Source organism: Athene noctua, chromosome 24, assembly GCF_965140245.1.
Source record: "Athene noctua chromosome 24, bAthNoc1.hap1.1, whole genome shotgun sequence".
NCBI classification, from domain to species: Eukaryota; Metazoa; Chordata; class Aves; order Strigiformes; family Strigidae; genus Athene; species Athene noctua.
In genome coordinates this window covers 8,207,905-8,235,851 of record NC_134060.1, presented here as the reverse complement: position 1 = coordinate 8,235,851, position 27,947 = coordinate 8,207,905, and the positions used below count along the sequence as shown (strand labels likewise).

At 39.8% G+C, this 27,947-nt stretch overlaps 1 protein-coding gene across 7 annotated transcripts; it reads right to left on the bottom strand.

Moving 5' to 3' along the window:
- Positions 1-517: 517 nt before the first annotated feature.
- On the bottom strand, positions 518-27,804 carry HNRNPR (heterogeneous nuclear ribonucleoprotein R). Of its 7 annotated transcripts, none has more exons than XM_074925882.1 (11): positions 27,698-27,804; positions 21,077-21,245; positions 18,652-18,770; positions 18,117-18,224; positions 17,320-17,433; positions 9,364-9,540; positions 6,958-7,093; positions 5,651-5,856; positions 4,803-4,952; positions 1,988-2,109; positions 518-1,800 (listed from the first exon to the last, which is right to left on the bottom strand). In XM_074925882.1, exons 1-11 carry the CDS (start codon positions 27,770-27,772, stop codon positions 1,188-1,190), a joined length of 1,989 nt encoding a protein of 662 aa, XP_074781983.1. In that variant the 5' UTR covers positions 27,773-27,804; the 3' UTR covers positions 518-1,187. The 7 variants fall into 7 exon arrangements, with proteins under 7 accessions (XP_074781983.1, XP_074781985.1, XP_074781984.1 ...); XM_074925884.1 differs by having other exon boundaries at positions 21,077-21,242; XM_074925883.1 differs by having other exon boundaries at positions 21,077-21,263; positions 27,698-27,802.
- Positions 27,805-27,947: the final 143 nt, after the last annotated feature.

Here is a 27,947-nt window from a genome sequence, read left to right as displayed (position 1 = left end):
CAGCACCTAATTTATAATTCTCATTCCTAGTCAAATAGTATCTTTAGTTAGGCTAAGATGCTTGAGATCAAAACCATTTCCCTATGTGTTTGTACACTGAGTAATACAATATGGCTGGATCCTAACAGAATAGCCTCTAGAGGGACTCCACAGTACATAATAAAAAGGAACAAAATTAACACCATTGTAGGCTCTGCTTCCTTCTCCACATTAAATTATATTTAAATTAGATCTCTGTGAATGTTTGGAGACATTTCAACACTTTTAAAAAGAAAAAAAGTTTCAAAATTAGATGCTGGTAAATTATTGAACAGCAGTTAAACAAAGAGTGCCCTTTGGGCTATCTGCAATTTCTCCTAGTTTTCAATCTGATGACCACAGTGCTACATGTTGGAAAGCACAAGAAATTTTGCATGAATTTGATCACTCACATAGGCAGTTATACTTTGAAAACAATGCTTTTCGCAAGAATTACCAATGAAATAATGTTTTAGGACACAATTGAATTTGAAATAGGTAATGTTTTGAATAGATTTTTGAGTTTTATTGAAATCTTACATGAACAAGAAATTGGAAATACAATCACATCAAGGAACAAATTGCCACGGCTTTGACGTTTTAAGCCAAACAAATTTTGTAGGGCAGATTTTCAAAAAGGTGTGAAGTTATAACAATTTAAAAACACAGTTAACCTACTTCTAGGAATGCAAAACATACAATCATGTTATTTTCAATACAAGAAAACTTAATTTGTTGTAATTTCTTAAAACTACTAAGACAAAGCACTAGCTTTTACTTTTATGTACAGCATACTCCTATGTAGTCTATCCCAAATCCAAAAAAAAAAAAAAACCAAAAACTGTCCAAAACCAGAGGTTCTGCAAAATCATGATTGAACAGTGTGCCATTCCTGCTTTTAAACTGCTAAAATGAAGCCTAAAATGATAAAAGCATTGAAACCCCATATGGAGTTCAGGAATTCTGCAAGCCCAGTAATGTCCAAGTGCGTTTATGAAAAAAGAAAACTAAGAGACTCGAGTATATACACAATAGAGTGATTCTTCAGCCCAATACAAATGGCAGCCAATCGCTACTGAAGGATGAAACATTAAGCCAATTTTGTTTTGAAGGATGTAGAGCTATAGCCAATTCTATGTTTCCAATATTCTCAATCCCTCCTCACTTGTCTACTTCCACTGTTGCCCATAAGTATCCTGATAAAATTCCTGGTTGTCATTATTGTAACCATAGTTACCGGCATAGTCACCACCTTGCTGGAGCGGCTGTTGAGCGATGGGTTGGGAGCCCCAGTTCTGCTGGTTGTTGGTCTGACGGCGCTTGGAATCAGGTTGGTTGTACCCATCTGCCTTTCTCTTGCCTCCTACGTTGCCCCCACGGTTGCCCCTGGCTCCACGAGCACCACGTCCTCTCTGCTGCTGCGCAGGACCCCCTCTCCCACCCCTGGCTCCTCTTGGTGGTCCCATGGGTGCCCCCCTCTGTGAATAGCCAGCTCTACCTCTTGGTGGTGGTGCTCCCCGCCCCCTAGGTGGTGGAGGGGCACCTCTCCCACCCCTTCCTCCTCCTCCTCTTCCTCTTATAGCATAGCCATCATCATAGCCGTAATAGGGATCTTCGTAGCCACCACGGTAGTCATGATAGTCATAACCATAATAATCATCATAATAATCTTCATAGCCATAGTAATCTGGGGGATAGCCATATCCACCTCTCCCTCCACGGCCTCTGCCTCTAATAGGAGGTGGCATGCGAGGCGGAGGGTAGTAATAATAGTCTTCATACCTATTAAGAAAAAGAAACACACAATTATTTATCTTCAAAAGTCTTCCAAAATAAAGTCTAAATTTCCCCTTGTTGATTAACAATACACAACATGGAGAAAAGTCATTCAAGTTCTTCTGAACTGGCTCGTATTTTACAGCAGAATTTCATTCTGCAGTATTAAGGTAGTGCAAGAATGAACACTCACGCAGTACTTCTGGAGGCCTGTCTGGCAGCCTGACGTTCTTTCCTTTTCTTATCCGGTGGCTTTGCTAACACTATTTCAATTTCTTCCCCTTCTATCTCTTTCCCATTCATTTCATTCATAGCCTGTACAAAAATTAGAAGAGAAACATCTAAAAATTTGCTTCAATTCAAAAGAAAACTAAAACTTACTGAAAGAAACCAGATGGTTGGGCTGCTCCAGGCTGAACTATGCCATGTGCTTCATTTCTGTGCTACTCAAACAGAATGTTACATATTATTCTTTCAAGTCCCACTTTAGCAGCATTTAAAAAAAAATAATCTCTTTATATCATGAGGTAGAAGAATGGAATTAAAACACATAGAGCATTATTAAAAATAAAAAAAAAAATCAGACGTAACACCATCACCGTTTATGTTCCTATATCCCCTAGAAATGTTTCAGAAATACACTGACATAAGTTCTCACTACTCACACGACACTCACTGGACTTGTAAGACAGGTAGAGCATACGCACACAAGAAAAAGAGGTTTTTTTATATTTGGGCTTCCTAGCTAGTTGAACATGCTACATGAGTGCCTGAGGAAACCAAGTACTTCTGAGGACACATACTTAAGCAGAAAAAAAAAAAAAATTACTGAAATTTGGTGATCTCATCAAGTGAGAAAGAATCTTCCAGAGAAGTAACATGCAATTATCAAATGCACAAAGAGAACTTAATATACATACACCCAGTATGATTAGGACAATTCTTTAGTTGGGAGTTATCTGCTTTGCATTTAACATTTCTGGGTATTAACTTTTGCATTAACAAAGACTTCACATGTCTGTACAGCTACATGCCTCAAAAATATTGGTGATCATGGCAATTTCAAAAAGGTATGAAAGTAACACTGAAATCCATGAGCCAATTCCATGCATTCCACGTGTTAATACCATAATGCTTTCATTATGGTATTTATGGTATTAACACGGAATGCCTTCCTGGCTTGTATCAGCAATAGCATGGCCAGCAGGGACAGGGAAGGGATCTGAGCCCTGTGCTCAGCACTGGTGAGGCCGCCCCTCGATGAGTGGGTTCAGTTTTGGGCCCCTCACCCCAAAAAGGCCATTGAATGGCTCGAGCGTGTCCAGAGAAGGGCAACGGAGCTGGGGCAGGGTCTGGAGCACAGGTCTGCTGGGGAGCGGCTGGGGGAACTGGGGGGGTTCAGTCTGGAGAAGAGGAGGCTGAGGGGAGACCTCCTGGCCCTCTGCAACTCCCTGCCAGGAGGGGGCAGAGAGGGGGGATGAGTCTCTGGAGCCAAGGCCCCAGCGCCAGGCCCCGAGGGAATGGCCTCAAGCTGCCCAGGGCAGGGTCAGGCTGGCTCTGAGGAAGGATTTCTGTGCAGAAGGGGCTGTTGGGCGTTGGAATGGGCTGCCCAGGGCAGGGGGGAGTCCCCGGGATCCCTGGAGGGCTTGAAGAGTCGGGCTGAGCCAGCGCTGAGGGATCTGGGGCAGTTGGGAACAGTCGGGGGAGGTTCATAGTTGGACTGGAGAAGCTTCAAGGTCCTTTCCAACCTAGATGATTCTGTGATTCATTGAAAAACAAACAATGCACCCATACACAAAAATCTCACAAAATTCATAAACCAATGTAGCAGCCATAAATCAGTCACATGGGGCACATATGGTAGCATTACAGCTTGTCTCAGCGAAGATAAGCATTAGAGATGCTCTGCTGTACTGCATTTGATCTATCTTTTCTCAACAACTGAAACTGAGTTTTCAGTTGCTCAAATCTAACAGAGCATTTAAAAGAAAGGTCTAGTGGAACAGGACTAGTGAGTGTTGAAAGACATACTACAATAGCACATGTCAGGAGGTGTTGCTCACCCTTTCTGTCAGCAATCTCTTACCCTCTCTTGGACATGGTCTAAACCTATTCAAACTGACTTCAGCTTCACTAAATATGAGTGACATGTGAAAGCCAAATTCAAAAGTATTCTAAAGCCTGTTTTAGTGAGTAGGAAAACTGTAAGCCATTAAATGGCTGTAAAATTACTAAGGCCAAGTAAAGAGCCTTTGAACTATGTAGCCACATATACTGCATAGAATATACTCCTTCAAGACTCCCAGGTGCAAAACACCTCCCCTCCTCCTTCCCCCCATAAACTATGGATTTGCAGAAGAGATGGAGTAATTCCTGTAGAATTCAATCTTCTGACAAACAGTAGAGATTAATTACTTTCTCAACTGCTCTTCAATACAAAGGAAGACACCTTTGAAGCTTACAATAATGAACTCCAATGTCTAAGAACTCATTTAGAAGAATCCTTCTAGGAAGCATGTAGAGTTAATAGATAATGCATTCAGGGAGCTGCTAGTGCTATTCTTCTCCCTCTCACAAAGCATTTTTTTGGATTATCTTGCAATTTCTAGTCAATATTTTTCTTGCTCCAAAACAACACAGAGCCTTTAAACAGGGGTCTTTGAGAGACAACTGATACCTTCTGTCAGTGTTTCCTCAGAAAAATTGTATAGGTTGATCTGTTTGGGTTTTTTTCCTCTTCTCTAGACTCTCCTGCATTGGTCTATAACTCTTTTCCAGTCTATTTGTTAACTTGCTACAGTTTTGTCCTTTGCAATTTTCACATCCTCCTAGCTACTGAAATCATAGGAACAAAATTATTAGTGTTAAAATTATCACAATGGGAACCTTATTAATTGGGCTCTACACATTGTCTTATCTAGGTATGTACTGTAAAGAAATTTCTTGAAACCATTTGTACAAAATAAACTGCTCATATCAAATTAGTTAGGAAAGAATAATCAACCTACCTTCACTGCTGCACCTCTGTCCTCAAAATGAACAAAAGCATAATCCTTCAACTTCTTTACTCTTTCCAGCTTTCCAAATTCAGAAAAGGATTTCTCAAGAATTTCTTCTGTCACAGTAGTGGCCAAGTTTCTTACAAATAAAACTTTAACCTGGTGAAAAAACGAGAATGAAAGCTGTAATCTTTAAAAAGTCAAACCTGAAAGGAAACTAATATAAACTAGTAGGATGTTATTCCCTTCTTCCCTGCATTAAGAAATTTTGGGTAATCTTATGAATTCTGTACCTGTTAAAAAAAAAAGCCTTGTAATTAGTTACCTGTATGAAGTTTCAACAATTTCTCTCCTTTCACAGTTCACTTCCATGACCAGAAGAATATCCAACTTTGATTTTCTGCTTCTGGGATGCTACAAATCCCAGTAAAATTTTAGTAATAGATCTCAAGAGCAAAGAGTTATCCCAAAACACAGGGATAAAGAGCACAACATTCCCTATGCTGAACCTCACCTTCATCTCACTCTGGAAAATAGTTTTACAAGATACCCACCTAGTTGTTCATTATCTGCTTCTGCTGAGAATGAATGACTGATGTGCCAATCCAGGAAGATAATCCTGTACACTACTAGTTTAAATGGGAACAGCAGGTTACAACACGTTCCTAACGTCATACAATGGCAACTAATTTGCAGCACTCAGACGATGCCACTTTGCATGGCTTACTATGCAAATGCCCTCTAACTTCTTTTTGTGCCTCAAAAACAGCACAGTTCAATTGGAACAAATCTTTGTCGCTATGGCATAAAGAAATTCCTCCCAAAGCACAAGAGCATCCAGTTAAGTTTTTACTTACCTTTGCCATGACTTCTGGATCAGGTTCCTCTACTGGATCAGCCCATTCCACTGTCACAACATTTCCCCAGACTTTTACTTTCCCACTCATCAGGCGGCGGCGAGCTTGTGCTGCTGACTTGTGATCCTCATATTCCAAGAAGCAGAATCCTCGATTCTTCTTTTTATCATCAGGTTGATGATACAAGATTACATCCACCAAACCCTCTGAAAAACAGGTCTTTAGTATTAAGCTTCAAAAGGAAAGAAAAGATCTGGAGTCTACTCTAAAATCCCTTCACTTGTTTGTATTTTTTTTTTAATTTAACACCTGAAAGGGGAGGGAGCACAAGAAAAGCAAAACAAATAACAGATATCCATCCAATTTAGCCAGAAACAGGTCACCTAGCAGGTGAAGATCTCCCGAACAAATTTATTTCACAATTAGGCCCTGCAAAACATCAATCTGAACAGTTCACACAGTGTCAGTCTTCTGTATTTTGTTTTACCATTTTTACATTTTTGAAAAGCAGTCAGCATTAATACATGGCATCTCCCCTACCTCCCAGGGAAGCTGGAAAGAATTTATTTCACATCTCTCCAAAAAGAGGAGAGAGAACTAAATGAATATTGACCTTCAGTTTTCACCACTTCCCTGAATTACTTGTAAAGAACAATCCTAAAAAAGAAGCAGTAGGTTAGAACTCTCCTACAGGAACAAGAGCAGGCGATCAAGACCTCAATCTCTTGTTTAAAGCAGAAGCATCATTCCAGTGACGAGTTGATTTCTTCTCTTCCTATTTGCTGCATATACTGGGGAACAACACTGAAGAACTGGGACAGAAATTAGTCTGCCATTAACTATTTCTAAAATAACATTCCCTTTAAACTGATTTGGTATTCCCTCCTCCCCATCATTCAACTTAATACGTTTCTGAGTCTCCCCAAAAACCTCAGTTGTGAAAGCAGAATTTACAGTAGATCCAGTTACAAATACAAAGACTTCAACAGGAAGCTAGAACAGGTAACAGAATTAGGACCTTCACTTATCTGAGTTCATCTGTCTGTGCTGTTTCCATCTCAAACTGTAAACCTACATCATTTAATATTGACTAATTTAATAGTCAATAAAATAGACACTATTCTCTTTACATTCCACTATAAAATATATTTGATATATAAAATTTCTACCAAAACCAAATTCGGAATCCAACTTGGAAATAGTTTCAATGACGGTTGCACACATCTGTCAAACAATTAGACCTACAAAACAGTGACATCAAATGGTATTTTGGGATCAGTGTGAAAAACTCATTAAGAAGGTCTTACCTGTGACTTTACTGAACTCTTCCAGTATGTTTTCTTTAGTCTTGTTCTTTGGAATTGACCCAACAAATAACCTGTTGTTTGCCACGGAGATGCATACTCCAAGGTGCTTCCCAGGACGGATTTCATAGTTGTCACACTAAGAAAATAAAAAGCCATTCATTTGCTTTATCCACAGTAATATAGATAAAAAGATCCCCCAAATCATAAAATCAGCTCTTTTCTTCATGATCTGTGGCTTTTACATGTAGCATACTGAATTCACATTGCAAGAGAATTACTAAAACTGCAGTATTTGGGTCAGCATTCACTTGGAAGAACATTGCTGAGCTTCGGTTTTCCACAGAAACTTTGGAAGTTCTGCTGAATGAAAAGCTAGAAAGAAACTGATGTAGGATGAACACATGTAACAGATACGAATCGCACGGGGTAAATTAATTCACCTACATCTGTATGTATATATGTATGTATATATATACACACACACAAAAGAAATCAATATAGACATCATCTTTGTTTTAGGTAGAATTTTCAAACACAATCTAAGAGGATAGATGTCTGATCGTCAGCCAGCTTCTGAAAACCTGATCCAATTCCTTAAAAGCAAGTTTTCAGCCATTTTTACCCTACCTGAGGTGCTGAGATACAGATGACAGAGCAATACCTTCAGTAACCTTCTTCATATTCAACAACTACAACAGGCTATCAAAAAAGATCACTTTAGGAAAGACAAAAACATCTCAGAATTTTGCTTCAGATATAATAGCAATTCATAACACAATAAAACCTTGTGTTCTAGTGCCACAAACTTAATCTGAATCTGCTTTTCAAATTATAACTTTTTTACAAAGCCGTTTTACCTACAATCAAATTTCACTCCCATCGGTACCTGAAAACACAAGCAGAAGTCCCACCTGGTGTAGAGAAATCAAGACTTCAAAATTTCAAGTTTATTTTCTGAAAGAACCTCACTTTGCTATGAAGGTTTAATTAGTTCCAAAATGTAGCATGTGTCTGCCCCATTTTCCTTTCCCCCAATAGTGTTTAGGTAAAATATCTCCCAACGAACAAGCTTGGCCCCATTACCAAGTGATGGTAGGGTAGAGGAGGTAGGGGGAAGGGAATCCAGATACAAGACTTAAGGAATATATTCACACAAATTCACATATTTGGTACAATATGCAGGGTATGGAGGCCAGTCTTCCAACAGTGGCACATGGCTTGATACGTCTCCTGTCACTTCAGCATCTTCCCTTTCATCTCCATCAATCAGTAAAAATTTCAAGTAGCAATTCTAAGCACCTTCAACTTGGTCAAAAAAAGAAAAAATTCTCAGAACAATTTTTCCTTCATAAGTGACAGTAACTCACATCCACCATCTTCAAACACTGAAACCCAGAAGCAATCAATTACAAACATGCTTGATGCATCTCCTTCAAGAAACATGCAAGTAGGTTCTAAAAAGGAAAAAAGCCTAAGCAGGGCCATGCAGCTCCCAGTCCTGGAAGCCTAACAACTATTTCCAAATGCATTAAACTACTTGAGGGAACAAACACTGGATCATTTAGAGGCAATGACTCCTTCTGAAGCCTTTACAATGGAACAGAAGTGCTTATTAAGTTTCCCCAGGTTTTGGTTTTTTGGGTTGGTTTGTTTGGTGGATTCCCCCCCCCCCAGCTTAACTAGATGCTTAGGTTTCCCCCCCACTTCTTTATACAGGATCAGCTGAATTCTGCTAAGACAACTGAGATAAAGCATTTCACCTGTTTAGGTTCAAAATACAAGCAGTATTCCACAGCCATATCCAAAATCTTGTGTGATACCCACTGATCTGCCTAATTCTACTTTTCCCTCTCAGGCAGAGGCAAGGCCAAATGAACCAGGGCCCCAGTCAGACTGCTGCCTCTTTATTTTAACTTTCATAGGATTGCTCTGTCCTTTGCCAAACCATCCAGATGCCAGTCAAGTCAGGTTTCCATGTAGTGAGCTGACATCATGACTGCCACTGGAAAGAAGTACAGGCCACCGTGAACCATAAAGAGCAAAGTCAGAAACCTCCTCCACAGCAGCAGCAAACATCTCTAAGTAGCTCTCTGAAGTAGGAAGGGTGATAAAACTTCAACAGTGAAGCTTAAAAAAATATTTTCCAGTTGTGATCAAGTAAGCTCTTACTATAATCACCTAAGTACTCTAGCAAACTGCAGTAGGCCACAGAAGACTATGGTCCTAGAAGTAGAATGTCATTTGTATACACTAAATCAAATCAGGAAGCAATTTTTTTAGAAAGTAAAATTTTGAATCTGTCAATGGATGCTTTAAGGAAGCATTTAAAAGATTTCATTATCTAAAAGATTACCAACACACTTGCTGTTTACATTATCTTGTCCAGTCTGAAAATCAGGTACTCACCAGTTTGACTGCTTCCTGTGCTGCATCTTTACTACAAAATGTAATGAAAGCATAACCTCTGTTTTGACCAGAAAGAGGATCCATCATGAGGCGCAGATCCCAAATTGGACCAGCTTTCTCAAAGAGTGGTACCAATTCATCTTCATACAAGTCTCGGGGAATCTTACCAACAAAAACCTAAGAAGGAAGAGGACAGTTAAAGATTTTTCAGAAATACAAACTTTAATACTTGAAAGTTCCTGAGAAAGGAAGCACATTGCAGCATAAGCCATCGCAGCTGAAACACTGCAGCCATCACTGCAGCCAACATTACTCTATGTCCCACTAAGTCTTCTAGGCCTCCTGCTGTTACTACTATGTTTAACTTAATGAAAACCTGGTTTTGTTATTTATATTGGAGAGGTTGTAGATTTCCACCAGTGCAGAGGTAAATTGTTCTTACCTGGTTATAATTTGGCAATTAAAACCAAAGATCTTACAGACTATCTAGCCAGGTATCCTATGTTGATGCAGGCCAAGCATGTCCTTGCTCTTGCAGTATTTTCAAACCATTCTGTAACTCAATCTTCATTGGAAAGCTACAGAGACAGAAAAAAACCCAACCTACCAAAAGCTTGAAATTGCCTGATGCACAATTTCCACTTTTAATATATAATGTAATTTCATTTCTAGTCTGTTTGCTTCAACTTCCACCAACTGAATGTTTGCGTTGGTTTTGTGTGTGTGTAGTGGGGGTAGGGGCTACAGCAGTGCCCCTGTGAGAAGCTTCTCAAAGCCCCCCCGGCTCCAAGCCTCTGGCCAAGGCTGAGCCAATTAGCAATGGTGGCTGCGCCTCTGCGATAATGTGTTTAAGAAGGGGAACCTGGGAGGAGGAGTTGGAGTTGTGAGGAGGAGTTGCAAAGATAACCACCAAGATCAGTGGAAGAAAAGGGGGTGGGAGAGATGCGCTGGAGCAGAGACCCCCCTCAGCCCGTGGGGAGCAAAAGGCTGTGCCCTGTGCCCACGGAGATCACCAGGGGAGCAGGTGCCTCCTGCAGCCCATGAGGACCCCACACCAGAGCAGAGGCTGAGCCCAGAGAAGGCCGGGATTCTGAGGGAAGCCCCCACAGTTGTAGCTCGGTGCTGGGAGGATCACAATGCACGGGTGGGACCCACACTGAAGCAATCTGTGAAGCTGCAGTCCATGGGAGAGACTCATGTCAGAAGAAGTTTGTGGAGAAAGGCTCTCTCACGCGAGACAGATGCTGGAGCAGGGAAGAGTGTGAGTAGTTCTCCCCTGAGGAGGAAGGAGCGGCAGAGACAAGGGGTGATGAACTGACCACAACCCCCATCCCTGCCCCCTGCGCCGCCGGCAGGGAGGAGGGAGAGAAACTGGGAGCAAAGCTGGGCCCGGGAAGAGAGAGGTGTGGGGAAGATGTTTTTATAATGTGGTTGTATTTTCTCTCTGTCCTACTCTGTTAAGTGGTGGTGGTGGTGTTTGAATTAAAATTATGTTCTTTTTCTTCCCCCCAAGGAGTCTGTCTTTCCCAGTGACCATAACAGGTGGCTCATCCCTCCCTGTCCTTATCTTGATTCCCAAGCCTTTTGTTTTATTTTCTGGTCCCATTCCTGAGGGGGAAGGAGTGAGTGAGCGGCGCTCAGTTGTCCTCTGGGCTCAAACTACAACAATGTTTTAGTATTTGTGTAAGAAAACCTGGAATCCTCCTGGTTTTGTTCCTTATGTAGAACAATACACTTTAATAAAGTTTTGTTAAGGAGTTCAATCTCTTCAGCTGAGGTCTCCCTAGAAAGCTTCTCCCCTCCCCCAGTTGTTTAATCACTGCAGGTCTCCTGAATTCTCAGAATCTCTGAATTGTTAATACAAGCAAAACATTCCAAATTCCCATTAAGATCAAATTCTATTTATTTTAACTTCAAATATTTTTTTGTAGTAAAAAAGCTAGAAGTAGTCAACCTTTTCCACTGAGGCAAGGCCTTGCCATAGTCATACCTGGCACTGAAGGGTTATCAGATAATTCCAGAACTAAAGACACTCAGAATGTCCATGCAAGCATTAATATGAACAAACTCGTGAGGAGTGTGATGACTCTGATTTTAAAAATGTGCAACAAATTCTTTTCTTCCAAAGGAAAGCTAGAACCTTTAGATGTTTCTTCATGTTAAGTAGATCCTCCTGAAATTCAGTTTCCAGAACATTTCTTTCACTTAGCTTAGCCTCTCTCAGTTCAGTGTGAATGCAAACTGACTATGATTTTTTTGAGGGGAGGAATGGATTCATCATACTGAGTGAAACTTTAATGGCAGAACAGGCTTTCCCCCACCCCTGTCTCCCCAGACAGTGAAAATGTCAGTTGACCTCTCCACAAACTGTAATTAAGTCAGTCAAATATAAAAAGTTGGCACTGAATTGTTTCAGATACCACCGTTTCCAGCAGAAACTGAACATAACACACCAGAACAGAAAACCTGAGGAAAAGAAAAAACCCTAATCCAAATACAGTCTACTTTTCCAGCTATTTACCAAATATTTACCATCCTGAAAGCTTCTGTTTCCTCCTTCTTTCCAGCCTTTCTGGCCACTTCCTACAAACCTTAGATCACTGACAATTCCACAAGACTGTTAGTACAGTTCAGTTCAGGTAATACACTCTAGAAGCGAGTATGAGAAACAGAATTAAGGGTTTAATTTGAATACATTCATATCAGACCTATATACTAGAGTAACTTCCATCTGTACTGGGAGGAGTAGATAACTCCATGGGAGTAATTCAAGTACAAATGAATTTGCTTTGAGCCTGTAAACTTACTATGTTAATGAACTACAAGATCAATACCAGACAGGACAAACACCAGGTGAACATCTTGCAAGGAGAAACATCTGCATTTTTTTTTAAAATATATGTTCATAAGCTTGAATAAAGTTGAATGTATGTATCAGATTTCTTGTTTCGTTTTTAAGTTCCACAACAAGAGTACTGTGGAAAAAATCTGGAAACTGGCATTATCAGCAAAACAATATAAAAGAAATCTTGTCTAGGTAGGATGTAACTGCATCACTTCTGGGCCGTTGTTGGAGCCACAGACCGTTAGACTTACTTCTTCTAGTTTTGCTTCCTAGAGGATTTGTACAAAGTACTCCAATTTACTTTTTATTACTGTTTCATTAGATTAATTATGAAAAGTCTTAACTAGGAAAAAATTCAATTTTCGTTCCATGGACAACTTCACAGAGCGTTATTGGGGGTGCAATCCACTTCTGCACTCCAGATGATGTCTTCAGTTATTTCAACAATTGAGCCCCTTCTGTTGTCATCACAAGCCAACAGAAGTGTAGTACACTGCAAGTGCTTCCTCAAAACCTCTCTGTTTAATAAGTGCCCTTCATGTGCTTTGCAGTCAATCTTCCCTAAATGCCAGATTTGTGTTAATTAATGTAGGCCGCATGACTGCTTCATCTCATCCAAATCTACAATCTTCATTAAAAAAAAGGAAGTGGAAAAAAATTCCGGCACAGTACAAAATCCTTTGAACCCCCACAGTTCTTCCAGTACAAAAACGACATTCCATTTGTCTACTAAATCCAGCACAAGCTTTGTCTAGTTCAACTCCTGCTGAGTTTATTATACCACTGCTTCTCAAGTTAGAGTTATTACAGTATCTGATTCTTCCCATTCAATTTATTATGGACAAAAGCAGTTTAAATTGTCCCAACGTCTCCAGCTACATAACATTTTCCAGATTGGAAGTTAGCCTCACAACTACTCTGACTTTTTCTTATAATCTCCCGACGATGCACCCATAGAAAAGCAGATGCAAAACTAACTTACCATTCGCAGAGTTAAAAGTAATTCTGCATTTTTGATAACAATATTCAAAGATGATGTTTATCACATACTTATCCAATAAATTTCAGCTCTGAAAAGGACATGCAGCAATTCCTCCTAACCGGTTATAACAGATATCTCAGCCTGCACATCATCTTTGCACATTATGGGCAAATACTCTACAGAATTTTCAAGTTTTTATTCACATCACTGAAAAACACTGATATAGAAGTCTCTCAAAACTTTAGGAGAAGAACTTACTTTATCTGGAGAAGAAAGCTGGAACCATTCCAGTGATCAGTACAGACTTCAGACAATTAGTTTCTTCACACTATCTGCGCAGTGCTAATTTTGAGAAGTGCTTCCCCCCATACCTATTCGAGTGGGGTAAAGGGGTGGTATTTCACAGTTATCACTGCAGCTTCCTGTTCTTCAAATGATGTCTTAAATAGTATAGTATTCATTTATATGGTGAAGGATGGAAATCCAAGTACCACATCAGTCACCTGCTTAATTTTTACTCAATTAGTCTGGACAGGCCATATACATGTCAGATTTTTGTTACACACCTCTAAAGAAAAAAAATTTAGAAAAATAATGATCCTTCAGTTTTCCTCATTTTAAAAACTCCTCAGTCAGCAGACTGAAGATCAAGAGTGAAAAATGTATTTTAACTTATTTAGCAAATACAGCTTAACCTCATTAGACATTACCCACAAATGCAGACACTGCAGATATGATACTGGATTTATCATCCAGCATTATCCAACTGAAACACTGAATGATTGTCTTGCCTGAAAGCTTCATCATCCCTGACTAGTCATGGACTTACTACACTTAAACTCCTCCTTACTGTGACTGAATTTAATGAAATATTTATAACATTTTCTTTCCTTGTCTTGTCTGCACTTAATTTCAAAAGTTACTGGAATTGCTATGTAGATGTTTCTAATGTCTATGCATCCTCTAATGTTGCTGAACAATTGGTTTATTTTAAGCCCAGTAAGACAATTCAGTTTTGTGTAAAAAAACCTGAATTTAGGAATACAAAAACCCCTTTTTTTTTTCCAGCATTGCCTGCATATACACGTCAATAAAATGATAAACTACAATTAGGATAGAGCAAGCATACCTAAACAGAGCCTGAGAAGTTACACAAATCATCAGTTACTATCTTTCAGTTCAAGGACCACTCTAATTATTTCCCTCTGCAAGGAATTTATTTTTCATCATGGAATATGAAAATTCCTTTTAGAAATCACCCCATGACATTTCTAAGCATCTTCCTGACTGTATACACAAAAGCTTCAGCATCTCAAAGGATGCAAAACTAATCCATAACTGAAAGACATTCAAGAAGTTGACCATTTTCTTAAATCTAATCTGGTGGTTTATAAAAGAATCTCCAAAAGAACTCCTGTATCAAGGACTAGTCACAACAGTGTGATTGAGACTATTCAAAGTTTTAGAATTAACTACAAAACAACCTGCTAGGGATCAAAACCTTGCAGGCTAGGTAAGCAAATACACAGCTCAAGCATTTTCATAACCAAACCGAAGTTTCCTCATAGCTTGCTAGCAAGATGCACAGGTTCAATCATGACCCTGAATTTCCAAATGTCTACTAACTAGATGCTGTCCTTTGGGGGGAGAAGCTTTAAAACGCCTCCAATCATCTTTAAAAATAACATCTGGTATAACAGGAGGTAAGAAAAGGCAGAAAAACAAAAAAATCTTGGAAATTTTAAGCAAAACAAAGGTACAAGCCCCTTGAGGATAAGCAGCTATCAATATCTGCAGATGACATGACAAAGCTGGTGTAATGAGAGAAGGAAACACCCCAATAATTGCTTCCATTCTCATCCCACAAACGCCCATAAAAGTCTCCAAGTGTCAACATCATATGACCTCACTATAAGCAAAATACTTTAAACTGGAGCAGCAAATCCTTAAATAAACGAATACTCGAGTTTGGTATCAAATCCTATTGCAATTATTTTCTTCTCCAAACTTCTGCACAGCTCTAACTACTTTGTCTTTATCACAGAATCACATTCCAAAAAGGTCCAGCTGCTCTTAAAAGTCCAACCACTGGAAAAAAATACACTGGATAGCTTCACCCACATAATCCTTTCAGCAAAGTGTTCACAGTGACAATTTGTGAATGTTCAACACACCAAACATCCATAAGACTGTTTATCAATACTTCAGTTTTACTGCTCAGTGTTCAAGTTCGTACTGAGAGTTAAAGCTTCAGTTAACATGTAATGAATTCCTTTATGTTTTAAAAAGATAAATTGGTGGGTGTACAAATATTTACAGTAGAAAGATCTGATACATCTTGAGGGGAAAAAAGTCTACCTAGTATCTATCTTATTGAAATCAGTAACCGTACTTGGGTATCCTTAAAAAACAGAAGTTTGCCATTACTGACAGTTAGAGCTCCGGCATCAACATATCTGAGCCACCAGAGCTTCAGTAATTTTTAAGTAAGTTTCAAACACCAAAGATTCACTGCCACAATCCAAAGGGATACATCTTGTGCTTTTTCATATTTTTACCCACTGTATCAGAAAACAGGTATTTACACCCCACAACTGTTGAGAACAAAAGAGAAGTGGTTCTCAAAAGCTTAAGGAAAAAAAAAAAACAAACAAAACACACCCACCTCATTCTGGAAAAAAAAAAAGTGCCACGATAATCTCCAGTCACTTGTGTTCAAACATGCTCTGTCTAGTCTACCAAATCATAAGATCATGCTTAATAAGTTGTTGATTACTATGCCTCAGAGCTCAACAGCAAGAGCTAAAGACTAAATTTAATAAAGTGTACATCAGCTTCAGCAAGGTGGTCAGCATCTCAGCCAGTCGAACCAAGCAGCACATCTAAAGCAGTAATCAGTCTTTAAATCCTACAAAACGACAGCAGTAAATTAATTTGGTAGAGGTATGGTTTCTGTAACTATTTAGCTGGGTTTTGCTACAGCCTCTAATGCTGATTCATGGCAGAAGTATTTATGTTCTCATCTTAAGGGAGTTTCTACAAGTTAGCCATTCTAGCAAGCTTCAGGAAACTTAAAATGATATAAACATACTCCTAATAGTATTAAAGCACAGCCAATTTTACAGCTTTCCTGTGACATCATAAAGAGGCTAATCATCACAAAATACTTCAAATCAGTCAAGTATTTTCAGTCATGAATAGAATAGGATAGTTCAGTTGGGAGGGAACTACAATGATCACCTGGTCCAGCTGCCTGACCACTTCAGGGCTGACCAAAAGCTAGAGCATGTTACTAAGGGCACTGTCCAAATGCCCCAAACACTGACAGGCTTGGGGCATCCACCATCTCTCTGGGAAGCCTGTTCCAGTGTCTGACCACACTCTCAGCAAAGAAATGCTCCCTAATGTCAGTGAGGCATGGTGCAATGAAATAACATATTATACCATCACATAATCACCCTGGCAACACCACTAAGTTGGTAAGCAACTTCTAAGCCACTTTTCTGAATGCACAAATGCAAAAATTTACAAAAGAAAACAAACTACATGGACTCTTTCAGTGTAGGTAGTTTCATCTTCAGTTCATGCAAGCATCAAGGATGTTTTCATGTAGATTGAAACAAAAGAAAATAAACAGTTCCTTAATAATTGCTAATCTCTGTTGTCCTCTTCAAAACATTGTATCTTTATACAATACCCAAGTCTTTTTCACTTCCAGCACATTGCCTGACCTTGCTACTGTCACTTAAATTCCATTTATCTTGTAAACAGAAACAAATACCTTTGATTCATGCTTTCACCTATTATAGAGCCAATACCTACATTGACCACTTTTTAAGCAATGGACCATAAGCTTTAGGGCAGACCGTGAAATCTGGCAATTTAATGATCTATTTTACATTTTAAGAAATTTTACATAGCCTTTCCTAGTACATTGCATATGCTTTCTCCCCCTCAACCTATTATTCTGTCTTTTGCAGAATACTGAGGCAGAAGAAAGACTAAGACACACACACAATGGTTTCTTCTACAATACTTTAAGCTGTCACTTGTAGTTTACTTTCAAGTATTTCTTATTTATCAGTTTGCACAAACATAGAAAATAACCATTCTTTCTGTACATACTAACCTCTGTTCCAATACCAGGCTGAACACCAGAATATACAGTATCGGGGGGAGGGCCCCCATATTTCCTCTGTCCTGTAGTTACATCCAAAGTGTAACCAGTTCTCTCTAGCAAAGCCTGGAAAAAAAATGTCACATTAGTTTGGGAGGGTGGGGGGTGTAGTAGGTTAAAATATAAAGAATAAAAACCTGTCTTAAAATAAGCATTTCCTTATTTGCTCCTTGCCACATTTGATACAAGATACATATGGACAGAGAGAACCTACAAAAAACCCCGTCATTTTGGGGGTTTAAACAGCTACCACCACAAACAGCGACATTTGTTTTATACTACAAGGTCACTGGAAAGAACTAATTTTTCCCTTACTTTTCCATTTTATGTAGTACAGGGAATTCTTTTCATCCTCTTTGCACTCGGGTTTTTGCACAACAGATGAGTTTCTTAATATACTAATACCTTGTTGAAACGTCCAATCAGTCTCCAAGTAATTTTATGAGTATGTAAAAGATGTAATATAAAAGAACAACTTGGACAATTCTTACATAGATATCAATGTTTTCATAGACCTTACATAACAAAGTACAAGCATTTTGGCAATTGTGTAATGATGAAGATCTGTATTTTGAACAAGCACACTCTCTTTTTGAATCTCTACCACACACACATTTCTTTAAATCCAAGTGTGAATATACTTATACAGGTAGTATTGATGTTTTTTAAGTACATCCAAAATTACTTCAGTCTGCATACAGGTGATATTATCAGGTAGTACAGAATAATCGGTATTTTCTAAATGTTACCTTAATCTTTGCTTCATCTGGTCCCTTTGTTGATTCCTGTACTTTGCTGCCTTGTTTCTCTCTTTGCCTGTAGGTCTTCATAACTCCACATAAAAATGCACTTTTGTTCTGTAGATACAATTTACAAAATAATTCAATTGTGTGTATGACAAGCCCTGGGAATCCACCGAATCTTACACTCCATACCGTGAGGTCACTATATCAAGCCAATGCAATAAACAAAATGTCATCAGAATCCTTTAGAAAAATATAACAATTAATTGAACAAACTTGTCAGACTGAAAAAGTCATCAGATACTAGATGGTATTTTTACCTTATTTTCTCAATTGCACACTCATTTTTTATTATCTGGGAGCTTTTGTTTTGCACTGAAATACCTACACATTTAAGGCAATTTTTAACAGGCTTGTGATTCGGGTTTGAAATATAAGAATACAGTAACATCAGTGAATTTCTCAGTTACAACTCTCCTGCCAATAACGCCAGAACACTATTTATACTTATGTGCTCACACTCCTGGAGCTCTCACCTTACCTGTACATGCGACAGGTCACTTTCTTTAAACTGCTGTAATACAGAGAGGGCTCCTTCTTCATTAAATTCCCTAAGAGCATCAATTGCTCTTTCATCAAGATCGACATAAGCTACCAACCCTAAAAGTTAAAGATAAAGAAGTTACAGATTTCTATTGAATTTCATACAAACTAAGAACTATGCAGTTTGCTTTTAAAGTCAAAAAGTTACGTTCCATAGCAACAGAATTATACATTTAATATAATTACATATTCCTACACAAGTATATGAAAGAACATGAGTACAACAATGAAAAAAGTTAAATTAAAATGTATATACCTAAGCACTAACTGGCGTGCAGGATTATACCCCATGTGTAACAGTTTTCTAACATTCAGGAATCCAATCTGCTGCATAAAAGCAGTATTACACACCAGGGTTTGAAACAATGAACTCTGGCTCACTTCTAAGAATTTGGATTTTGTTTGTCTTTCGTTTTAAGTTTCACACTTTCTTCTCTTGAATGGAACTGTTCTAGAGTAAGCTGACATGTGAACATTACAGGTATCCCATCATACATGAAAAAAGAGCTACCTAACTGACAAATACTTATGAAGCTCTACCCCACAAAATGTTAGGAAGTAGAATGGTTTGTTCACTCTTTCCTCCAACTCAAAAAGTAAAAATCAGTGGACTTCCTATATGTCTAAAATAATTTTAACTCATTTTGTTGCTCTATGCAGTTCCAAGAGCCAGAATTCAAAAAGGAATTATTTCGAGCCCTGCTATGTACCCGAAAAGGCTAATGTTAATTTTACAGGTACAGACTCCCCCAAGAAACATTGGACCAGTTCTGAAGTACTTTTTTTTTTTTTTTAAAGGATCTTTACAGGTTATTTCTTTCCTTTTGTAATACACTTGCATAAGCTGTGGAGCATGATTGGTATAGACTTCAAGATTTGCACTTTTTAAACTACACAGCAAAATTTAGGACAGATAGCATGAACTCCACACACTTTGCAACAGCTTGATCTCCAAAATATACGGATCATTCATTTAACTGCTACTTGATTTCAAAAATGCACAGTAGTGCCAAGCCCAAGGACTACATTTCAGAAGTGATCCTGCATATTGGAAGGCACCTGTATCTTTCATATAAGACCTTAGCAGATTAAAAATCCCTAAATTCAACCCCAAATTTAGCTCGGGTGTCAAAAGTCGTTTGCTTCACTGACAAACCCCTGCACAATGCAAACACCTTCAGTGGCATTAAGGAAGTGTAAATAACTGTTTTTCAGGTTACTCATGCAGTGGAATTATACTAGATAGTCAGGTTCTGGGCTGAAAAGCTTTTAAATCCCTTGAGAACTCCTCACAACACAACCTATCTGCAACACCTGTTAGAGCCCCACAAGTTCCTCTGCCCAGGCATTTACACCTTCTCTCAAACCATCAAGTGCACATCATTGTGACCCACAGTTAGAAAGTGCATGTCTAAAGCCAATAAAAGCTGGTAAAGGCTCGATGAATGCTCACTGTGAATGACTTCCAAAAGACATCACCCACGTGAGCCAGAGTATCATGCTGAAGATTGATAAGGTATTGTTTTTGAACTGTCTTCACTTGATCAGTGGAATTTTGACTCTTTTCAACAAAAACTGTCATCTTGCCACCAAGGCATTCAAGATCAGCACATAGAGCAGTTCTACTGCTGCTTGTAAATCTGTTCACAGAACACGCTCTAAAGAGGAAAAGGAAGCCTCTGTTTATAGGACAAAATAATAAGGGGGTTACAAAAAACAAAATAGAAAAACCTTTGTATGTAAAGAAACCTCTCTAGAAGTTGCAGAGACCACTTGCTACCAGCAAGATATTACTCGATTTGCTAGATAGCTTAGTCCTCAACTTTGTTGAAAAGCAGTTAGTGTCAAACTGAACATTTCAGTGTAACAACCAACATGGATTAAACTGTCCACTCAGAACTAGAGAGAACAAAAAATCCACAGGCAGACTCAATTCAAATGTAGTCCCAGGCAAGACAAGCTAGTTGCTTCCCTCACTAAGTCACCTATCCAGCCTTTGAGTGTTTAAGAACCACTGTGAGGAGTTGACAGTAGAAAAGTAAAAGCAAAATGATGATTCGGATTGAAAAAGAAAAAAAATAAATGTAGTTTAGTATGCTCAAACATACATCTTTATTTGACAACGTCTAAGAAACTAGTGCTCTGTGCCCTAAAGCAACTAAGATATCACATACAACACTAAGGATGTGTAAAGTAATTAGTCAATGTCAAACCCAATTTGCCTTTAGGGAAGTCAAAGTAGCAAAACATTCAGAGCTACACAGATCAAAAACAATGAATTTTTAAACCTTAATCTATAAAAATTTGAAAATGGTATGCCCTCACTTTCATAACCAGTCAGAAACAAGAAATGCATATTATACCTGTCTGAAATATTTCATCAAGTCTCTCTGCCACCTTCTGTGGGAGGCCTGCCTCTATCAGTGTCTTGTAGTGTTCTGTGTGAGTTACACTGGAAGTATCCATTGGTTCTTCCTCTTCTTTTAACTGTACCGCATTACCATTCACCTGATTAGCCATTTTATTATGCTGCTGGAAAAAATTCAGGAGCTATATTACAATAAGCCAGAAATAACTAGGTTGTAGGACAATGCATGATTTATCTAAACTAATTTGTATACATGCTGCAAATGACCTGTATCAAAAGTTTTATTTAATACTTTTTGGATGCAGCTGATCTAAGTTTCAAAAGAAAGTACAACCCTTAATACTGTGGAAAATGTACATGGAAGAATTTACATAATTTTTTTAAAAATGTACTTCATGTACATAACGATGTCTAAACTTTATCTGCTGATTGTCAGTAAGTTAACTGGTTACCATAGCAGCTAGAATGTACGGGGACACGATAAGAACATCCTTCAACAAAGAATCAGAAGAGCTAGTGCTATTTTCATTTCCCATTCTTCTACTTTTAAAACAATCGTTTTAAATGTAGTGAACACATAACCCTGCAGGGTAGCTTAAGGTATAAAAATGTCAATACTTGTTTGCTAATTTTCACTTTCTTGGCTTGTTGCCATGTCTTCCTTCAAACCCAACATGCTGCATAAGACTAGCCAAACACCTTCTCACGACACTGTCAGAACTCAGCAAGGACCGAAAGAGAAAAATTGCACTCTAACACACATTATGATTTGAAGCTGCAACTGAACCGTTTCCATGCTTTCAGTTTTACTCAAATAGGAGCTCTACAAATCACAGCTACTTGTTTTATAATATGTAACTTACTGGTTTAAAAGGAAGCCATGACTGCAGCATCTCAGTTCTTATAGTCATAAAAAGACTTGCTTTCAGAATTAACAAACTGATTCCAAATATGTGCACTGAAAAATGCACAACTATCTTCTCAGACAATTCCAATGGGCTTTGCCCAATTCATTAAAAAGTAGTTTCAATTTCTCAATTAGCCAGCCAGCTGATATTTAGTACTTTCAAATAAAAAGGCTGGCAAAAGACAATTCAACTACCCAGCAGAGAACATTAGGATGATCAGCCATTAAGGTCAGAAATGAGATGAGCCTTGGGCTTTAAAGGACAGGGAAGAAGTCGATGATCAGCAGTGAAATGATAACCAGGTAGACATATGCACCATGGTCGGAGCAATGCAATTAAGTACTCAAATACAGGTATGAAGATGATTCAAGAACAATTTTTTTTTTAAAATGCTGAAGCCTCAAGCTATTTACTATGCTGCAAAACAAGTCTCCAACATAACCACATCTCTAATAGTCACTTGTATACCCATCCCTTCTAGGCTACTGCTCATGAACTTTTTGGAAGATATCCTATGAAGATTTGCAAGCTTGAGCAAGGAAAAAAAAAAAATTTCTTCAGACAGAAAAATAATGATTTTACTAAAGCTATCTTGACTTGAAGGACAATTTTAGAGAGAAGTAACACAGCCTCACATTGTTTCTCTGTCAGATGCCACTTCTTTATGCAATTAGTGTGGAAAAGAAAGGAAGTCTTCCATAGCTACATAGCGTATATATTCTGCTACATACACATTGTTACTCAACGAAGAGAAATTGCTTTCTAACCGATTCAGTTTACTTAAAAGCAACTGTGCCTACAGCCTAATTACAGAAGAGAAAAAAAATGCTACCTGAAGACTACAGTAATGTTCACCTATCATTACAGGTGTTAACTGAACTCTCAAAACACTAACTGAACATGAGTTTCTACAGGTTACAAAAATCACGAAAAAACAAAAATCATCTAGATTCCTGTTTGCTAGAGAGCCTCTGCAAGATCTCCAATTTGAAACAGTGCAGAGCAGAGAGGTTTAGTTAAACTGAAAATGCTTTGGGTACAGTATCATTCTCAATCCCTCTTCTCAAAAATGCATAGGATGATATACACAAAAAAAGATATACGGAGGGGGTTATTTTTGTGTTCACCTTTTTACCGCCTTATAAAATCAGTTCCTTACACATAACAGTCTTCTCTGTACACAAAAAAAAACCCACCAAGAACTGTGTAGCTAGGCCAATACATAAATACAGACAAGATATCTGAAACAATGACAAGTACCTTCTACACTTCAATGGCTTATGGTGATGCTCCTGGACATGTTTTTATGAACCCAGATTAGCTTGCAAGTGTCACATACCCACTGTTCTCAGTGTGGCCTATAACTGAACAAAAGGTTAACAGCTATGCTGCGTCCAGGCAGAAACACCTCATCCACCATTCAATAACTCAAACTCCTGACAGGCAAGATTTTTCAGCCTAACAGCATGAAAGGACATCTACCTTCATCACTAACATACACCAGTGTGTGGAGCAATATCTAACCCATAAGTATCAGATTACTACACAGCACCACAGCTGATCAAATGCTTTTTTAAGTAGGCTTTTGGACAGTGAATTAAGTCTCGGCATTTTAATTCACCAGTTGTATGGTTTATTTTTGCATAAGAATTAGTATCCTCATAGAGAACTTAAGTCAAATGCTCTGCATGTTCACCAGCCAGAAAGGTTCAGTTTGGGTGTTCAAATTTTAGCTATTTCCTGTCACACAAACTTGAGTTTAAAAGACTTTCTTAAAGAAATTTACTCTGGAAAATTGTGAAGTGACATAGCTATCAAAATATTCAGGTCCCAACATTATCCAGAAGAAATATATTTCTTTTCACAGTTATAGTAATAGATTCCCTGCTGGCTTTGCAAGCTTGGTCTGATATCTGAGATTAGACTGACTTTTCTACCTGAATAAGCATCAACAAGCAAAATTACACCTCTTACAATACTGAATCTGTCCTCCAAGTTCAGCAGATACACCCCAGTGAAAGTCAGAGCTGAAAAAGATCATTTAGCTCTCCCTCTAGATAATATCAGCTAGATGTAGCTATCAAGAAAAATATTTTTTAACTGTATTTTATCAGTAAGGAAAACACACGATGATTTTATTAAGATTTTTGTTCTCCTCTTAAAAAATATTAAAAGCATATTAAAGAAAAGAGGAGCGATATCTGTTTGCATGTGCAGCGTGCCCATGTGACTCAGCCTAGGCCAGGCCAGGCCACACAGAAGAGCACCCCCATGCACTCAAGAGTTACTGATCTGCATTAAGTAACTCATATCTAGAAACGAGGGAGATCAGTTTAAAAGATTTCAAGTGTTGATTATAAATAAAGGATTATGTATATTAGATGTGTGGGATATGTTTTTGTTTTAAAACATGCAGAAATGGGTGAATTTAAAAGTGTACATAAAAATGTGCTTACCAAATGAGCAGCAGTAATAAATACAGATTGGGGGCCAAGTTTACATAGGCAAGGAGAGTTTTCACTGGTGCCCGAGAAGTTACCTAGCTTCACCACCTCAGAACTGTGTGCACAGGGAAGAGGACTGTCTTGTTTCAAACTTCACACTGCTCTTGCCAACAATGTTTTTCTGAATACCATGAGCACTTCATGATATAAAACATGTTTTCAGCCGTCCACTATCTTTCACATAGAATTCCTGCATCTCAAGAGAGTAATTTGCAGAGTGACTAGTCCCTTTTTAAAGATCTAATCATGTCACAAGTAGGACGTTAAAATTACAGGTGCTTCTAAGTTACCCAGAAACAACCTTCTTTTTCACGTTTAATAACTCAAACAGCTCAAATAGCAATTTTCCTAGGGAGGAAAAAGAAAACCAAACCCCACACAACAAACAAACCGCAAAGCTGAGCCTGACAGAGTATGGCACCTTGGAAACAAAAACTTGATCTTAGCCTCAATCTGACAACCACTGGTTAAACAGCCATGATGTTACTATTCCCTGTATTTTATACCATGCCTCTAACAGAGGTTGCCACCCACAGACTATCTAAGTATAACTCCATCCAATTAATTATAAATTTACAGTCTAGTTAATGCAAAACATGCTTAGTAACAGCTTAAATGAGCAGGAATGGCAATTTCTGGCAAAGAGACAATATCCCAAACTACCATAACCAGCTTCATAGTGCTTACACATCAATAGTTTTCAGCCTTCAGCTATGTAACTTTTGATTTCATGGAGGAACTATACTTGTTAGAACAGGTGCACAGGAAACATAACTAATTCATACAGGAAAAACTCCACAACAAAGCCATTCAAGTTGCTTATGTTACTATTCCTTCTATCCAATATATTACCTGTGTCAAACATTTAAGTTATATCACATTAAAAATAGCATTAAGGGGAAGGGTTTGGGGTTTTTTTTGGGGGGGTGGGGTGGGGGTGGTGTTTGTTTGGTTTTGGTTTTTTTGATGAACCACAAGAAAACAAGTGTAGTCCCTACAGTTATGCCTTGCATTTCAAGAAGGTTCTTGTCAAAACAGCAAGATAAACACATGAGTGAGGGGAAGATGATAAGAACTCACATTAAATGACTGAACTGGGGATTTATTAAAGCCTCACTAGTTCACAAACATTACTGGCACATTCCTTTATTTTTTACATGAAGGCATTATAGCCATTTATTTTGTTACATAGCTTATTCAGTCTCAGAAAGTATATTTTAATAGCTTAATCAAGATATACTGTTTATTAGCATGAATTACAAGACGTGTGTTGAAGTTAACACACCCTGAAGACCTTTACGCAGTAGCCAGGTTTCCATACCAGCATTTCAGTGGCAGACTATGACAAAGCCTAGTTAGCACCCTCACCCCTCCAGCACAGAGTTCTCAGCCTTTCTCCATAACCCCATGAAATGAAAATACCTGAGAACCTCCACCATGATGCTAAGCAAGAGACTAGCACAGCCCATACAGAAACTATCTGCTTCGTATCTACACAAGTATCATTGGGAGGTGACTTCATCACAAAAGGTTAGCAAGGTGCACACCAGTGCCATTAAAACAACACTGACTGCATCAGCAGCTACTGCATTTTGCTAACCTGGACTACAAAGTCTGTGCTTTTTTCTCCCTGGAGTTAGCCATAGCTGATCTGGCCAGTTGTGTCATACAGAACACCATTTGTGATGCCCGAGTGCAAAGCAACACTTCAATAAAAATGAGCTTTGTTCTAATGACTTTATCCTCAAAGAATTTTCCTTATCTTTGCCTAAGAAAGCAAGGACTATTGCTTTTTTTTTTTTTTTTTTTGACAAAACTTGTAAGTTTAGTGTTAGCAGGAGGCTCAAATATATTCCAACAGTGTTCACATCTAGACAGAAAAACTGAGAGATAAGGATATTAAGTACTCATGGGAAACACAGTTTCTAGGATACTAAATCATCAAGCAGACTCTGCTAGTTTGCAAACACTAGTTTGCGTAGGTAAAAAAAAAATACGCTGCAATATGCAGAATTCTAGTTGAATTATGTTTACTTTTAGAAGACATGAAACAAAGTGTAATCTCAAAGGTAAAAAACAAAAAACAGCTTCATGAGCATTAACATCCTTCACAGCACAAACTGCTGTCAGGATCTTTTAGTGTCACATATAGGGGAAAGGGAATCCCAGCAACTTTTTCAAAAAGAGTAGTCCAGCGTAGTTCAGGTACATAAATAGCCACGTTCAAAAACTGACAGATAACAAGAATGCTAAGACCCAGCAACCAAAGCCTCATTTTAAAAATAATAGGAATAACGATTTAAGCAAAACCTTTGAAGGTTTGGTAAAAGATCATTTAAGAAAAACAACGTCTTAGCAACAAAATTCTGGAGAATTCCTCCTTCGGAGCATTTGACAAGTGTTACTCTCTCAACCAAAGCATTAAGCGCAAACCTGAGGGCTGTGAGTAGGTGCAGTGCAGTTCTCCCTCCCTACAGCCGGCTCTATCGGAACACACGCTACGCAAGATTTCAGCGAGAGCGGCAACCGCGATGCGTTTTCTGCCGAAAGCTTTCCTCAGTCCCGCAGGCACCCCGCAGCGCGGCTCGGGCAGCAGCCGCGGACGCTGCCTACCAGCGCGCCTCAACTATCACGGTATCACGGCCCCGCAGCGCCGGGAAGGGGATCGAGAAGGGACCCGACTCCCAGCGAAACGGCCGCGCCGCCGCCATCAGTCGCGGCAGCACCGCGAGAAGAGCGCGTCCCGGCTCCCCGCCACATGCAAACCTAATCCGCGCGGCCGGGCGGAGCGGGGGCAGCCTCAGCCCGCGGCCGCGCCACCCTCCCCACGCAGGGCCCGCGCCGGGCCGCCCCGCGGCGTCGAGCCGCCCTCCCCCCGCCAGGCCGCAGGGCCCGCCCCCGGGCCGCTCCCCGGCGCAATTCCCGCGCGCGGCCGGCCGGCCCGCCCGCCCGCCCCGCCGCGGCCCGCGGAACGGACACACGCTGCGGCCGGCGCCCAGCGGCGTCCCCGCCCCGCTCTCCTCCGCGGCGCGAGCGGCCCGGGCGCGCCTCCGCCAGCGCCGGGCCTACCCGGAGCCCGCGGCTGCCCGCCCCGCCGCAAGGGCCTGCGCGGGAGCCCCCGCCCCCGGCCGCGGAGCTTCCCCCACACACACACCTCCGCGCGAGGCGGCCCCCCGGCGCCCCGGGCGCCTCCCGGGGACTCACCGGAGCGGGGCCTGCGCGGCGCAGCTCGGGCCCAAGCAGCGACGGCAAATGGCGCGCGCTCCTCCTTCTCCTCATGGACGGCGGCGCGACCCCGGCAACACGCGGGGTTTCCCGGAACTGTTTCCAGGGACCACTGCTTCGCCCACTCAGCAACTCGCACTCTCGACGAGCAGCCAGCGGCGCCTATGAGACGCGGGGGGCGGGACGCACAGTTCCTCCCGAGGGCCAATGAGAGGGAGGCGCCGTAACC